Source organism: Physella acuta, unplaced genomic scaffold (assembly GCF_028476545.2).
Source record: "Physella acuta isolate Inbredline_101_S28 unplaced genomic scaffold, ASM2847654v3 ptg002003l, whole genome shotgun sequence".
In the NCBI taxonomy this organism is placed as follows: Eukaryota; Metazoa; Mollusca; class Gastropoda; family Physidae; genus Physella; species Physella acuta.
Window position 1 is genome coordinate 54,667 of NW_026733508.1, and position 17,315 is coordinate 71,981.

General features: G+C 36.5%; 1 protein-coding gene across 1 annotated transcript in view; it reads left to right on the top strand.

Moving 5' to 3' along the window:
• Positions 1–17,315, top strand: part of LOC131931669 (midasin) — a 91,710-nt gene that overhangs the window by 24,106 nt on the left and 50,289 nt on the right. The window contains exons 43-52 of the mRNA XM_059288499.1: positions 1,105–1,264; positions 1,376–1,480; positions 1,885–2,047; positions 2,238–2,354; positions 2,837–2,921; positions 3,281–3,553; positions 3,911–4,092; positions 4,454–4,746; positions 5,105–5,255; positions 5,699–5,781. Of these exons, the coding sequence (XP_059144482.1) occupies positions 1,105–1,264; positions 1,376–1,480; positions 1,885–2,047; positions 2,238–2,354; positions 2,837–2,921; positions 3,281–3,553; positions 3,911–4,092; positions 4,454–4,746; positions 5,105–5,255; positions 5,699–5,781 (1,612 nt within the window). The remainder of the gene's footprint in view (positions 1–1,104; positions 1,265–1,375; positions 1,481–1,884; positions 2,048–2,237; positions 2,355–2,836; positions 2,922–3,280; positions 3,554–3,910; positions 4,093–4,453; positions 4,747–5,104; positions 5,256–5,698; positions 5,782–17,315) is intronic.

Genomic DNA, 17,315 nt, shown 5'->3' on the forward strand with positions numbered 1-17,315 from the left:
TGGTAGTGAACGTCAAACAGGGTTAAGAAAAACAGCGGGTACCAGCACAGCACAAAAGATACCACCATCAGCATCATGACTGTGATTCTTCTAAGGTAGCGTTTAGACTGGAGCATTGCTTTCTGTGAGGCGAGGTCGTCAAACTCATAATGTATTTCTTCATTCTGATCATTGTAGACTGCGTTATGTGGAGATAGCGAAGACAGCGATTTGTGAAGGAATGTCCATTTACGACTTTTAGCTGTAGAGCGAAGTTTTTTGTAGAAGTGGATAAAACTGATAGCTGCTACAATGACTGCGCCAGTGACAAGGATTACCCACAATGCATGGATGACATAGTTTTTAGTAACCCCATATCGGTAGACACAGTTTCCTACGTCTTTACTGTACTCGGAACTACCAGGCAGAAAAGCCACTCCCAGGTGTAGAAGTACGGTCGTAAACCATATGATAACAACACCAAAGGCTATACAGCACCCGTCACCATTTTTGTGGTAGTTCCTGCGAGATGAAAACGAGCACTGGTACTCCTCGTTAATTAACAAAGCCAACAAGTTGTATGCTGAAACTGTCATCAGCAGTATATAACCAGCCCCTAAGACATCGCAATGTGGGATGTCCACCTTAAGCAGAAGGCTGTAACCAAAAGGAATGCAGAAGCCTGACTTGATGGCATCAAGAAGACAATGATGAAACAAAAATGCTGATGACATCTGGCGAAATGTTGGACAGATCAGAGTCACTAGCATAGTGAAGATGTTTCCCAAGCCACCGGCGACGGCCACAACAAAAAGCACACCTCCCTCTGCCACAGATGGGGGGTTGTAGTTGGATGAGTTGTCCAGTGGCAATCCTCCATAGTAGTATTTTTCATGGGAGCTGTACAAGTCCTTCATTGTACAGGGTATTGAAAAAAACTGGACATCAGAGAACAAATGATGGCAGTTTCATACTGTTGTAAAATCCCTCCACGAATTTGTATTCAAATACCTGTAAAAGTATGAAATAAAATGTTATTTTTAAATCAAGTTAAAAATATGAAATTAAATGTTTGTATTTTGAAATCGAGTAAAAGATGTGTTTTTTTCTTCTTAATAATACTAGTCGGATATGTGGCGTCATTTGGGTGAAATAGTGGCTTTGGTTGCCAGTGAAGTGAAAAGGGTGGAGAGACAATGTCTCATTGATGTCAGCCTAGCAGAGAGTTCCAAATATAGCAGCTTGGAGAGAGATTGGGCTTCATACCATGATCTCAATGTGTCAAGTAAGATTGATAAAATTATTTCCCCCTTTTAACATTCTTGCATAAATTTAAAAAAAATGTATATATATCTATTGATAGTTCCTAGATAATGTGTTACTGTCTTTAAACTAGATGAAGGCATGTCAAGTGAAGATGTGATCTCTCTTTTGTTACAACACATAAAACACCTGCAGACTGTTGCCATACATCTGGATAAAGTTGACCCATCTGGTGCTGGTAATACAACTTTTTCTCTTTACATTAGTTTCAAGGAACTGAATTTTCTAAATGAAATATATGGTATCTGTGATGATCCTTTAAACATATTTTATATAATTTTAATAAGTTTTTATAACTATTCAAAAAACTATAAATTTAATGTTTTTATTAGAATTCAGAAAACTATATATTTAAATTTTAATAAATCTTTATTACTATTCAGAAAACTATATATTTAAATTTTAATAAATCTTTAATACTATTCAGAAAACTATAAATTTAATAATCTTTAATACTATTTAGAAAACTGTAAATTTAATAAATTTTTATTACTATTCAGAAATCTATAAATTTAAATTTTAATAAATCTTTAATATTATTCAGAAAACTACAAATTTAATATGTTAATTATTACTTTTCAGAAAACCGACTGTCAGTAAATCACAAACTGGCAAAGTTGTTAGCCACAGTATCTAGCATGAAACCTGGAACAGGAGGAGGGGCTTTTGAGTGGGTGGACAGTGTCTTGGTCAAGGCGCTTCAAAATGGCTTTTGGTTGCTGATAGATAATGTGAACTTTTGCAGGTAACGATCTACCTTTATCCACACTTATTGAATAACATGGTAACATAATAGATTTTGTTGTACTACTAAACCCTAGTTTCCTGAATGGACATTGATATATATATTTAAGTTTGCTATATGCTGTTGATAACCTTTAGGTACAAGATACTCATATAGTGTTGTGAAGGAAACTCATCCCTTTTTTTTTCAGTGCTTCTGTTTTAGACAGACTGAATGCTCTGATGGAACCCAATGGTGTCCTCAGCATTAATGAGAGAGGGACAATTGATGGAGAAATCATGACAATTATTCCCCATCCAAATTTCAGGTGTGTTTTAATTTCTTTTTTATGCTTTTGTTACTAGTAAAGATTTCTAGAGTTTCTCTCAGGCATCTCTCAGGTAGGCATTGCCCCACTCCTAGAACAATTTAATTCATTTACAGTATCTGCTCCTCCAGAGTAAAAAATGTCTGAAAGAAAACCCGGTTTGTTCACAGAATAGAAAAAAAGACCAAAAGATACCATTTAATTAATTAAAGTAGGCCTATAAAGTGAAGTAACTGTTCTGACTTGATGGTTCATAACAGAGGTGAATGGAGTTAATGTTTTTGTGGCCTCGGCATATTAATAGATGGTGTGGTCAGATCTATGCCGTGAAAACTGTGTAGACTCAGTGACATCTCTAACATAGTCAAGTACTGAATTCTAGACTTTTTGAGTTAGTACTCTTATGCTCTATTACTCAACCACACCATTCCATTCTGAAGTAATTTCAAAGGAATAAATTTTTAATGAAAATTTTATAACAGGCTTTTCTTTGCTATGGATCCAAAACGAGGAGAGATTTCAAGAGCCATGAGAAACAGAGGAATTGAAATTTACATCCTAGGAGAGGTAAACATTTAATTAAAATAACTATATTGTTTTTTTTTGCTTTTAGTTTGTTACTGTAATAATTGTATTAGTTTGATGTACCTAGCTTGGTAGTACAAATGTATGCAGTTTGCTTTAGTTTGTTACTGTAATAATTGTATTAGTTTGAGGTGCCTAGCTTGATAGTACAAATTTATGCAGTTTGCTTTTAGTTTGTTACTGTAATCATTGTATTAGTTTGATGTACCTAGCTTGGTAGTACAAATGTATGCAGTTTGCTTTAGTTTGTTACTGTAATAATTGAATCATTTTGGGGTGTTTTGTTTATTATGGGAATTTTATTCATATACCACTGATATTGGCTATTTTCTGATTTCAAGGATGATGGATACACCTACAGTGATAGGGATATAAAAGCCATGTTAAATGAAACAGGGCTAAGCAACAGGCAGCTCTGTGACTGGCTGTTGGCTGCCCACAGCAGTTTTAAATCTGAACTACCCTACAGTGAAAGGCCAGTCTTTGCTGATCTGTTCCATGCTGGTGCCATGTGTGCTCAGCTGTTGAAGAAAGGCTTTGAGCTGAAGGAGGCTGTCAGCCATGTGATGGAAGATGTGTATGTCAGCAGTAAGAAAAATATCACTACCAAAAAGGTGAGGTGTTTAGCAGTCATGTGTTAGTAAGTGATTACCCTTCATCAGGTGATGAATAATTAAGTTTTAATAAAAATAAATTGACTGAATTAAGGATTGCACAAATAATCTTTACAAAATCATACTAGCTGCAGAAGCACTTAAGAGACCGGAAATACAAACATTCATAGAATTTAAGCTTTTGTAAAGAACATAGCTTGTTAAAAAACTATTAAGGATATTTATATATTTCTTCTAGTTCTATAATTATACCATTCTTTCTACTTGTGTATTACTAGTTGGAGGAAACTAGCCACATATTTTTGATATTTTTTTATGTGAATTGGTCAAAGCTGAATGTAACTATAATTATTCTAGTTTGCCAAAGAGCTGGCCCTGAAGCAGCTACTAGAACTCCCACAGCTGGGAAGAGAAGCTTCACCAGAAAGCTCACTGACTCCATTACTGCCTTCACTAGCTGGTGAGCCATCACAGCTTGTCAACATCAAGCTGGCTGCTAAAGCTCTGGTTACTCTACTTGAGAAGTTAAGTGAAAAAAGGTAAAAAAATCTTATATGCATTTGAATAAAATTTTTTTACATCAGTTGTGTGAAGTTTAAAATGGGAGACATGTTATTTACTTTAGTTGTGGGTGGGTGTGATTAACAAGAGTGGGGAATTTTTTTCTTAATCAATTACTTAGACATTTTCAGAACTATGAATGCATTCAGGTCTTAAGTCAGAATGCAAAAGTACTCAAGAGTGATACATTTTTTATTACAGTTATTTATTGCCCAATTTATCCGTACATTTTTTTGTGCCATATTATTATTAATGAAGTGCTTCCAAATTTTACAATTTTTAAAAATCAAACTCTTTCAAGCCAATAAAAAATGTAATGATATGTGTATTCTTCTTCAGTGAAAATCTGTCAGAAACGCAAGTGGTAGAATTGCAAACAGCAACTTCCATCTATATCTCCCTTCAACCAGAATCCAGTTGGAAGCTAGCCATAGAATGGTTTAACCATCTGATGCTCAGGGTCTTGTCCAAGCCTTCCCCTGGCGGTGATGCTGAATACAAAACCCAGGTGGAAAGTCTACTTTATGGCTTAAAATCTGTCCTGTCCACCTCTTTAAACCACATATTTGACAGTTTGATTTGGAAAGATGTGAAGATGAAATTGGGAGAAATATTTAAAGCATCCAATACAGGTAAATCTTTTTTATTCTGTGTAAAGTTGTATCTAGATTTTATTTCTTAAAATCTTTTTTAGTAAAGTCATTTGATTACAATTAAATTAATATAAACATTTAAAACAAAACAAGTACTGTTTAGTTTTTAAATTTTGCTTACTGTGCAGTAAAAAAAAATTTCAATCACATTGTCAACCTTACATTTTAGAAATTTAAAACAAGTATTGGTGTAACAGAGATCTAGATCTAGTATAAAATACCTATTATACAGAAATCAAGTAGAGCACACAGTCTAACTCCCTAACTGAAATCTAGAATCCAATTCTTTGTTACAGAAACCTAGTATAAAATGTGTCGCTTACTCCAACTTTTTCAGCTCTTGCATTACTAGAAGATCAGCCCTGGGATTTAAACACCAACCCACAGGCTTGTCAACATGCAGCCTATCTACTCTGCCAGTCAACTGGCCAGACTTTACCAACAGCAGAAGCTGGGGCACTGGCTCACCTGCAGCAACTTGTTCACAGGTAAACAGGAGATAGTGTATGTACTGATAGGCTTGTGATCTGTGTGCTCTGTTTTATGCTGGGTGTATGTAGATGTCTTCCTCAATAAGAGGGGAACATAAAATGGTACCATGACTTATATTGTATTGTGGGTTCCCATTAAACTTGGACAACTTTGAGTAGTTTCTCAAGTCTTAGGACCACCTGATTATACACCCCCCCTATCAATGCTCTTACCTGTGGATCTTAGCTGTCACTTATGAGAAATTTGTCGGTAGTACAGATCAATAGGTGACCAATAGTGTAATCCCTAGTTTGTTAGTATTACATCCAAGCATATGTTAACATTCCACTTTTTCCCTCGTGTGTTCTTAAGACTTGAGATGATACAGTATAGGGTAGTCCCTAGTTTGTTACATTCAAACACATGCTAACATTGAACTTTTCCACTGTGTGCTGTATAGACTTGAGATGGTCCAGTACAGTATAGTCCTATCTTCCAATCTGAAAGACAAGGTGATGAATTTACAGAAGTCCATGTCAGCTGGTGAGTACTTACTGTTGTACCTTACACTTTTAGATTACATGAGTCATACTTCTGGAAACTGGGATGGTGTGGTTGAATCGTAGAGTGTCAACTGCTAACCTGAAAGTCTCGAGTAAGGATCTTGGGCTTGAGTTCACCCAGCTCTGATGGGTACCTGGGAAAATTTGGCTGGGCATAGTACTGACCACACTGTCCCATTATACCAGAGGTCACAGAAACAGGTGAACTCTACTTGATCTGCCCCATGGACCATCAGGGTACTTATTTTACATCATTTTACATAAACAGGATTTCTTTCACTTGTTCTTCTACATGCATTTTTCTTTTCTGAATCTTGCTGCAGCTTTATAGTTCTTTTAAAAAAATATATTTGGAACTTAACACTAAACAGAAAAGTGAAGTTCCAATGTAATGTAAGGATAGGGTTAGGTCATAGTGTGACAGTTGCAATATTATCTATTCAAAACACCAAAATAGCAAGTTGCTTATATCACAGAGTATAACCTAAAATTCCTGTTATTGTATATCCTTCTCTTATTAAGAATATATTGCCTTTTTTGTTTGTTATTTAACTCTTTAAATATGGATTTACTGTTCCCTGATGTTTTTTATTGACTTTTTATTGTAGACCTGTCTCTGACTTTTTTCTTTTATTCTAAAAACCACCTGTTTTTGTTTTCTTAGCATGCACACTTTAAACTTATTCATTTAAAAACATGCTTTTTATCTATCTACATACAATTCTTTACTCTGTTAGCCTAGAAGTGTTTCAGGTTATTTCAAGACAAAATACTAGTTTTAAAATGTTCAAAACAGTAATTTACACATTTTGTTCTTCTGATAAATATAGCTGATATAACTTGGCTTTTTTTTCCCCTTACACTTAAAAAATACTAAGCACAAACCATATGAGATTATTTTATTACAAGATTCATTCTTTATATATTTTTTCTTAGTTTTTATTTTAGATTCCCCCCCCCCCCCCATCATGCTGATGTTTTTCTTATAACGCAGAAGTGGCAATCAGTTTTTTTATAAATTCAACTTTAGCTGACAATTTTTATTATCCAGGGAACAAAAAATAAAATAAAAAACCCTTTCAGATAATTAAATTCACCCATTAATTAATGCATGCATTCTCTAGTTAATTACAATTATTTCACAGAGAAAAATTTCATCGCTAATTTAAAGGAATTCAGAAGATAAGATGTTACAATACCTTTGTTGTTTTTTCTGAAGTTTGTTGATAGTATCCTCCCTTTAATCGGAATTGTATAGAACGTCATTTACCTACAGTTTTTATTGCACATGCTTACATATTACTTATTATTCAGGCTTACATTTACATAACGGATTATACTATGAAAAACGTTTCAGATGTGTTTTTTTTTCACGTTTACATCTCTTTATTTGTGCATACATCTAATAAACGTGTATCTATACATCGATGTGATTGCACTGCATAGAAAAAAAGACATTGACGTTAGCACGTAGAGCGGACACGAAATCGATTGTCTTGTGATGATTGGTAGATGGATGGACGGGGTGAATGAATGGAAGACATGTACTGCAGGCTGGTGCTGTGTGGGTGGGTGGGTGTGTGTGGGTGTGGAGGCAGGGAGTCTGCCAGTGCCACCCAAAAGGACAGCTGTCCAGTAGTTGATCCCAGTTTGCCTCACGCCAACTCTCCCCCTCGCACGTGTCTGATTCCTAATATTTTAAGACAGATCAATAAACATCTTTGGCAGAGTAATTAAATGAAGAACGTTCATTAGTGATATATTGATTATAGCAATTTTTTTATTTCAATTAGTTCAAGAAAAAACCTCCCGTAACGTGTTTATAAAAGTTCGCTTGATGATTTATTCTCGTCATTTTTAACCCGGTTTATAAATTCAACTTTAGCTGACAATTTTTATTATCCAGGGAACAAAAAATAAAATAAAAAACCCTTTCAGATAATTAAATTCACCCATTAATTAATGCATGCATTCTCTAGTTAATTACAATTATTTCACAGAGAAAAATTTCATCGCTAATTTAAAGGAATTCAGAAGATAAGATGTTACAATACCTTTGTTGTTTTTTCTGAAGTTTGTTGATAGTATCCTCCCTTTAATCGGAATTGTATAGAACGTCATTTACCTACAGTTTTTATTGCACATGCTTACATATTACTTATTATTCAGGCTTACATTTACATAACGGATTATACTATGAAAAACGTTTCAGATGTGTTTTTTTTTCACGTTTACATCTCTTTATTTGTGCATACATCTAATAAACGTGTATCTATACATCGATGTGATTGCACTGCATAGAAAAAAAGACATTGACGTTAGCACGTAGAGCGGACACGAAATCGATTGTCTTGTGATGATTGGTAGATGGATGGACGGGGTGAATGAATGGAAGACATGTACTGCAGGCTGGTGCTGTGTGGGTGGGTGGGTGTGTGTGGGTGTGGAGGCAGGGAGTCTGCCAGTGCCACCCAAAAGGACAGCTGTCCAGTAGTTGATCCCAGTTTGCCTCACGCCAACTCTCCCCCTCGCACGTGTCTGATTCCTAATATTTTAAGACAGATCAATAAACATCTTTGGCAGAGTAATTAAATGAAGAACGTTCATTAGTGATATATTGATTATAGCAATTTTTTTATTTCAATTAGTTCAAGAAAAAACCTCCCGTAACGTGTTTATAAAAGTTCGCTTGATGATTTATTCTCGTCATTTTTAACCCGGTTATTATTTTTAATTTGCCGTGGACTGGAGCTTTGAAGTTTGGTTGATGTTTCTTCAATGAATTTTCCCATATAGATCTGTGATGTACGTTTGGTTACTCACAGTTATATTAACCCTCCCGACTTATGTAACTGACTCAGATATATTAACCCTTGAGATTTATGTTACACAGCTATATTAACCCTTCCATCATTTAAAACCAATTTTAGTAAATAGTATGTAGCGCGTGTATACGCTAACTAGCATTACAGAGGAGGCAAAAGTCGAGTCTGAAGTTACTATGACAAATTTCCATAAAAATAAGAATTGCTCGCTTTATCGACGCATCTAAAGCCAGAAATAGTTGGCCGATTGTGTGTCCCGTTGCCGCACTGTCTTCTAGTCTGTAGGACGTCCTTATGTCCACTCAGCATTGATGTGTACCTGACCAGAGTCTGGGAAAAAGCTAAGGGGGCTGGACATTAGTTTTTCCCGACTACCCAGTCCTTTTATTACACTCAAAACATGTGCTCAACCCTATGCGGAAAGGTGCATAGACTAGTAAAAAGTATTTAGTATTTACGCATTATTGCAAGATATCTCTTGAGGACATTCGTTTTGTCTACCACTACGGTGTAAATACATTTAGATTTTAATTTTTTTTTGGAAAGCTAATTTTATTATTGTTCAGTACACGGCGGGATTGTAACATATCTGGACGCTATATTACCCTAGCTATTTCATTGGGTATCTCGCATCTATGATTTTTCGATAAGTCAGGATAACCCATCTTTGCTCATTGATTGGCACGTGGGTCGTGGCTATTAAAAAACAATTATTTCATTTAGCGTGTGCTTATTTAAAAAGAAATCGCTAATGGACATTATCAATTCAGATCCTTTTCTTATCTCGTCATTGTGTTCACGTTAAAACGTGAAATCCCAGACAAGCTCTTTCCGATTCTATCGTAGCATGCAAAAATTTATTGTGATAAGCCAGAAATTCTTTTCCCCTCCCATCTAATTGTTTTTTTTTAAACGTTGTGAAGAACTCCGCAGTTATTTTAATTTGTTTCGTTTATTTTATGCTGACTTTCACAATACATCTGATACATCTTTTAACGTAGGATACTATTTTCAGTTCATCAATTCATTTACCACGAGTAGGAAAAAAAATTACACAACAACAATTGCTTATAGACTCTGGGGCTGGGGTAAATATATATATATATATATATATATATATATATATATATATATATATATATATATATATATATATATATATATATATATATATATATATATATATATATATATATACACACACAGTTCTACCCAACTCACATGTTATGTACAGTGTACAGCTGTGTTATAGATTATTTCACCAACTGTACTTTTAGAATTTACTTCTACAATAACCAATGTTTACCATCGCATGATTAGACTATAGAAATTGTATATCGATTATTGCTAACCCCCCCCCCCCCCCCCCCCACCCCAATTAATTTGTAATTATTTTACGAGGTAAATTAATTGTTAATGACCATGGTAAAAACAAATTTGAATTGCTAGAAGACATGAATTAAATTAAATCAATGTTCATGCTCCCCCCCCCCCCCCACCATCCCTGGACAAATCTTAATTTTTCTTTTTTTTTACTTTAAAAATGTATACGAATTGACCTCCCAATAGAAATTACGCATTACGTAAATATTTAACGTGAATAAAAAAGTGAATTCTTGAAAGAAGTAAATAGGCATGTTACCAGCCAAAGAAATTATTTACTAAAACCTGTTTTGGTAAAACTCCCTCATGAGCGAGGTGCAGCATGTCTTGAGGATTTATTAGCTGCACACGGTGATCGCATGTCAAATTTGCTTGGTTCCCTCCTCTCTGTCTCCCCCCCCCCCCCTCTTCTAAACCTCGACATCTCGAGGATTTCCTCTCCAACACCCATTTGCCGGACACATTGACGCACGGTGAAAGTCCACGAGCCTCCCTCTGAGGCTGCTATTTCCGTCCCGTCAGTCAATTTTTTTAGTTAACCAAAGCTGACTCGGCTCTCATAGCTTTTCAAACTTCTCGTTATTTCTTGTCGTTTGCGCTTAATGTTTTAGCTTTTAACCCCTGCCCCCGTGAGCGTGGAAATGTAGGAAAGCCTCGTCACGTGGTCTGTTGACTTTGTCAAACTTCATAACGAGGACGTTTGGGAACATTTTTTTGTAACTAACAGGAGGACTGATAAGAAGGTTGAACAATTATAGCTGAGGCGATAGGAATAGTGTTTATTCCAGACTTTTTTTCTCCGGTAGGGGGGCAGTTGAAACTTTCAGGCGGGGGGGGGGGGGGGCAGTTGAAACTTTCAGGCGGGGGGGGGGGGGGGGCTGCGGACGTTGGTAGTTAGTAAGTAGTAGTAGTAAGTAGTAGTAAAGTTCCCTTTCAAACCTGACGGTCTTCGAGGCAAGTGAAGTAGAGTTCACTTGTTTCTGTGAACTCTGCATATGAAGGGATAGTGTGGTCAGCACTATGCCCAGCCGCCTTTACTTTCCTAACGTGAGTTAGGTACCCATCAGAGTTGGATGGACTAGGGACGGTCTACTGACTTGAACCCGGATTCGAACTCGAGACTTAGGGGTTAATAGTCCAGCTCGAGTAGACGTTAAGAGATGCCTGAGAGACACACTGGAAAATGTATACACGGGAGCAATTAGAAAACGGTTTCACTTAACTTTAAATGTTTAAAATTCCCAAGTCTGTTTTCATAAAGGTTTCGTAATTACTCGAAGGATGAAGGGGCGGGAGATTAAAAAAAAAGTCAATTAAAAATATGGTTAATTGAAAATTTGTAAATGAGAACTGAAGGCTAAAAAGGCCATGGGGTAATGTTACAAGTTATGGGGAACCAGGCTTGTATGAACTCCGGCTGTGTAGAAAAAGATTCTCTTGCTGGCCTGGGGGGCATTTTCTCGCATGCACGTGTAAACAAGTGCTAATTATTTCTCGGCTGCGCTCATCTCTAAGCCAGAAATGGACGGAATGAGAGGTTTTAAAGCGACAGACATGCCATGAAATGCCGTCAGAAACTGAGTTTAAAAAAAAAACAAAAAGCAGATAGAACAGCTCGGACAAATAGCATCACAGCGTTACAATTAGGCTTCGCTAGAGATGTTGTTTAGAGGAGTTTTTTCTTTATTTTTTTTGGTCCAAATGATCTGTGCATAGCTGCTTTTGAAAGACATGACGAGCTATTGGAGCGAGAGAAAAAAAGGCCAGCATCTCGTGAGCTCAGTATCAATATTGCTAGGGATAACAGGGGCGGATCCATATCACGAGAAAAGAAGAAGGCTTCACAAAGTTAATTTTTGTATCTCCGTGTTGCACTTTCCTACTTCAAAACCGACGCAGATATGTTGTTGTTGCCTCTAAAGCTCGTCTTAATATGATGAAATTAGTGTATACATGTTATTAAGCAAAATCTAGGCAAGGTAAAATCATAGTTATACAGTTTAACTCATAGGCTATAAAGTATAAAAAACACAGTACTACTGTGTATAAAATTTGACAGCACGCTCCATCAAATTGGTCATACGCGCTGAGAGATTTAATGCATATATTATGTTGTTTTCACAAATATTACTACAACGAACAGCTAGCGTCACGTTTTAAAACAGTTTTTAAAAAAATGTCATTGATTTGATATTTAAAAAAAATTCCTATATTCAGAAGCTCACTGAGTTTTCTTCTCCACGGTACGAATTTTTAGTTTTTTTTTCCCATTTCCTTCATAAAACTACTCCACTTTTAAAAAAAAATTACATTTGCATTTGAATTAAAGCATTGTGGCCATCGTATCATTATTTGAACCGTTGTTATTTTCTGCGCGAAAATATTTAAATTTAGCATCAGGAACTTCAGTTACGTGTCGAGAATCTCTAACAACTTTTTTTTTTTTTTTTTACATTTTGTCCTCACGGCCATCGAGTCAATAATTTGCAATTGTGTGCGATTTTCTCTCTTTTTCCCTCCTACATTTTTTAAAAAGATGGCCAGGCTATCTTAACAAGATGAGGAGTGGGTGCGTAAAGTTTAATTCTGACCGTTGAAATTTGTTTCTCTCTATATGAGCCGACCAAAAAACACGGACTGTACTGACCAAGCTGGTCTCTAACCTAACAACCGTTCTTCTTCTTCGTTCTTAAACGTAATAATTGAGGGGTTTTCTTCCCATACAATTAAGTATTACGTCTCAACTTGCCAAGCGCCATATAGCCCTTCGATTTCAACCTGCTTTTATTTCTGTATTTGCTTCCACGGCCTTTGTCCACCCAAGAACAAAATAAAAAGCAGCTGTTGTTTGATTTTGGAGTTGTCTCTCCAAGATGGGTTTCTGTCTCCTGCTAACGAGCCTCATTTGCCCGGAGTCGAACTCTGGACGTTTGGAGTTGGCAATCATTTGCTCTCCCGCCCTGACACACCGTCCTCTCAACAACCGTATAAACTACTGCTAACATCAACATACCTGAATGTATAAAAACCTGCGATTACAAATGTACTGAATGAGTAACTTCGAACATTTCGACCCTTCGCATTTCCAGACCGCGGGGTAAGATTGCTAACCCGTAAGTCTTCAGTTCCCGGGTACCAGTCCGAAAGTCGTCATTGAGTCCACCCAGATGGATTACCCCTTTCCAGTGCACGTAAAGGCGGCTGGTCATATATTCTCTCTCAATATATAATTCTCTTCATGGAGACCATAGAAAACACCACGCAGCTTAGCCACCACCCTCATCCCCACCTGTCAGTGTCAGGTGAGCTGTGGTTCACCCCGAATGTTTACAATAGTAGAGCCGGGTTATTGACGGCTATTAGGGGAAGATAATTCAGTTTTTAAACGACTTGAAACTAAGGGGAGATAATAAGTTCTACTTGATATTTTCATTGTCGTCTGTATACGGGGTGGGGTGGGGGTGGGGCGGGGGAGGCAGGGGGGTGGGGTAGTGTCGAATTCACAAATTATAAATTGTAGAAAATAGAACAACTAGATAGTGGCGTATACTACGTCGCGGGTCAGCTCGTAGATACTATTCCTTCAAATGTCATACTGACCGTCATGTTTGTGAAGGTACTTCACATTTGCTTTTAAATCGTTCTCTTTTTAGATCTCTAGGTACTTATTCCACATAGGCTTTAAAACAAGGGAAAAAAACCCAAACAAACAACAAACTAATCAGTGAGTGTAAATACCTCTTCAACAAATCAATAAAGTTCATATAACACTAAAAAAATGTTTATTTGAAAAAAAGATTTTTAAAATAATCATGTGGCTATAATTTCAAACATTCCCACATACGTTGTATTGATTTTCATCAGCGCGCCCGGCTTGCCTTAGTGCAAGAGATGCTATTAATTTGATCTATATGTTGACCAGTACTCTATCCTCGGAGGTTAAAGAGAAAGCTGTGATTATCGGCAATAGTCTAGTTAGTATCGCGTGCTGTTTTGGGAGCCCACATCCGTTTTTTTTTTAATTTAATAAAAATCGATTGATCGTGTATTTTTTTTTGTCTTGGACATAGTTACCTTGCCAAACCGCAGGCTTTCTCCCAGTAGTCTATTTGGATCTTTAAACTCTGTTAATAATTTTATTTTTTTCAGGGTGAACGGGATGGTCACGGTGTCCGGTCAATGACCCCTGGACAATACCCCCCCCCCCCTCAACATAAACCTTCTGGACAACAATTATTCGTTTAGTGGACTTATGAATCGGCTTAATCTCTGAATTGGTCGGTCTCATTTTCATACAGTACATTCTCAGTTACCGCACCGAGCAACACCTGTCCACCGTTGCTTTTTACAGCTTGTTCTTACAATTAAGTTCTACTTTTACGATTATGGACAGGTCAGTAGTGTGAGAGACTACAAACGAGCTATATTTCTAGCACACTTCATCATACCAAATAATAAAAAAAACCATCAACAGCTAGCCATTATACAGCGCCGCGTCCAAAAAAATTTAACCACTTATTATAAGACATCTAGTGGCGCAGAGAAAAAAAAAGGAATAGAAGGGAAAAAAAATCTAAACCAGTCTTTTTTTTTCTTTCATTTTCTCTAGAACACTTTGTAGTGTGGGTTAAGTTAAAAGAATAAATTGGAAGTGTATTGAACAAGTGTCTGTTAACTAGAGCCCCCGCCGTGTGTTCGACCAGCTCGCTTATGTCGCTAACATCCTCCAATTACCCTGGTTATTTACTTAATTGTCCGCCGCGCGCGCTTGTTGGGGATGTTGATTGCATGTCGCGATGTATGAGATGTCTTCTCGTTAGTCCGTAGACATCCGCGTGATTATCTCGTTAGAACTTCATCCTGGGTGGGGCGCCACGGGAGGTAAAGGGGGCGCCAGGGGAGGGTGTTCAGATTGACGGAGATTGATTTTTAATAGGATGAGTTATCATAATCTGTACAAGTGACAACCAGCGTCTCATACCTATCGTTTTTATTGAGAGTTGGATTCGCCTTGTGATATCCTTTTGTCTAGCTTTTCATAATTTTTGTGTAAATAGTCTCTTCGTTGTGGGGTTTGGATTTTTACGTGATCTGCTGCTATAATGATTCGTATATATATATATATATATATATATATATATATATATATATATATATATATATATATATATATATATATATATATATATATATATATATATATATATATATATATATATATATATATATATATATATATAATGTTTCCTCAAACAAAATAGTTCTACTCATTGTATTGCACCTCAGATGAAACCTAATTCACCTTCCATTTTCATACTTCGGTTAAACTTTGTGGTTATGTTTTTTAACAGTTCTGATCAAATAACTGCAATAACGGCGGTTGCCTTAGCATTTCATTTGATCGAGGTTTTGATAAGTTTCTTTTTTATATATATATATCCCTGTACATATTGATTTTTCTGCTTTCTCCCATGCCGTAATGTTCATGTTTTTTTAGGCTGTACCAATTTGTCCCTTGTTGCTTTGTCTGCTAGTTTTAAAGGAGAGATACATGTTATCATGGATTACTTTTAATATCTGAACTATATACATATATGGAAAGAAAGATTTTTATATTGGCACTCTAAAATTGCTGATTAAAAGATCCAATAAATTTCCTTTTTTTGCGATTTTTGAATTGGAATATCGAAATTAGTACTAATTGCTAATGGAGATCAATTTTGAAAATCTTCGTTTTCAGATCTAGTTGCTGTGACTTCATCAGTCATGAGGTAAAATTCTTTGTGAAACAAAAAGTGATTTGAGTTGCACTTTATTAAGAATCATTGGTCCGTCCTAGTGTTCCTATATGTTCTGACTGGTCTAAAATCACTTGTCGCCCCTGTGTCCTTATATGTTCTGATTGATGTACAGCCAGTTTTACTAGTGGCAGCCTGTCTAGCTTTGTCTAAAATCACTTGTCGCCCCCCCCCTCAACCCCGTGTTTTTCCCGTCGACCTATGTCTAGAATCACTGGTCTTCCCTTTCTCTCCCCCCCCCTTGTTCTTGGTGGTCTGTCCAGGCTTACCTCATCGTGGCTGTCAATATTTTTTTGTCTTCCTCAAATTGATTTCTTATTCGGCCCGTCTTGGTATCGCGAGGCTTACGTTGTCTCGTTATGTTCACTACCCACGATAGTTATCCGGCTTATGCTATAGAGAAGGCTAATTTTAATTGAAACAAGATCTTCTTGAAATAATCAGAAGTCAGCGATAGGGTAGGATTTTAAAAAAAAATAATTCGTTTTCATTTCATGACCAGTGGCCAGATAAAAACTCAGCCGGATTGGTTTCTCAAACTATGTTGGGTACTTAATAAAACCGGACAAACCTGATACCTAATTTGATGCGTTACGTGGTCATAGATGCGAGTGTTGACAGTATTCATGGGGTTAGTGATCACGTGTTACAACACTATCCAATTGACAACGTTTTGGTTCTAAATATAATGTAATCAAAGTTTTATTTGTTCAATAAGTTTGTGTCTTAAGAAACTCGCCAATCAAGTTTAAACTACTAAAATACTGTTGATTTTAGAGTACTCTTTTTTTTATAGACATAACCGTGAACAACTTCAAACTATGATCTTGTAGGTTATCAGAGAATTAACCCGGGTTCCCCAAATACAAGCCTGCAATCCCTACACTTGCTGGGATCGTGGACCAGATGCTTATGCAAATGGAGCCGAATGCCAATTTCTACCCTCTGGTGTTGGACCCTGTGCGCTGTCTGGTCTACCAGATAAACTAGTCGCATTGGGGCCAGCCGTACACTCTACTACTGACAGGTTTCCATGGGTACGACCGTTAGATTTCTATCAATCGACACGCATTCAATAGGGACCATGAAGCATAAACGCCGGGAGATTAAAAAAAAAAAAAAAACTTGCTCACTTTACAACCACGGGTTTCATGTTTCTTATCGGGGTTTTATTCGTTGCTGCAAGTTATGTTGTCCGTGGCGGATATGTCGACCCTTTTAGGGATCGCTGGGTGGTGCACTATCCTGTAGAGTTAAGGCTCCTTGTAGAAAGGATCATACCGGTAAAACCGATATCCCTTTCATACTTCATTACAAATATATTTAATTATTTTATCAACACATAGGAGCTAATACATTTATATATATATATATATATATATATATATATATATATATATATATATATATATATATATATATATATATATATATATATATATAGAGAGAGAGAGAGAGAGAGAGAGAGAGGAGAGAGATGGAGAGAGAGATGGAGACTACTGTGTAGA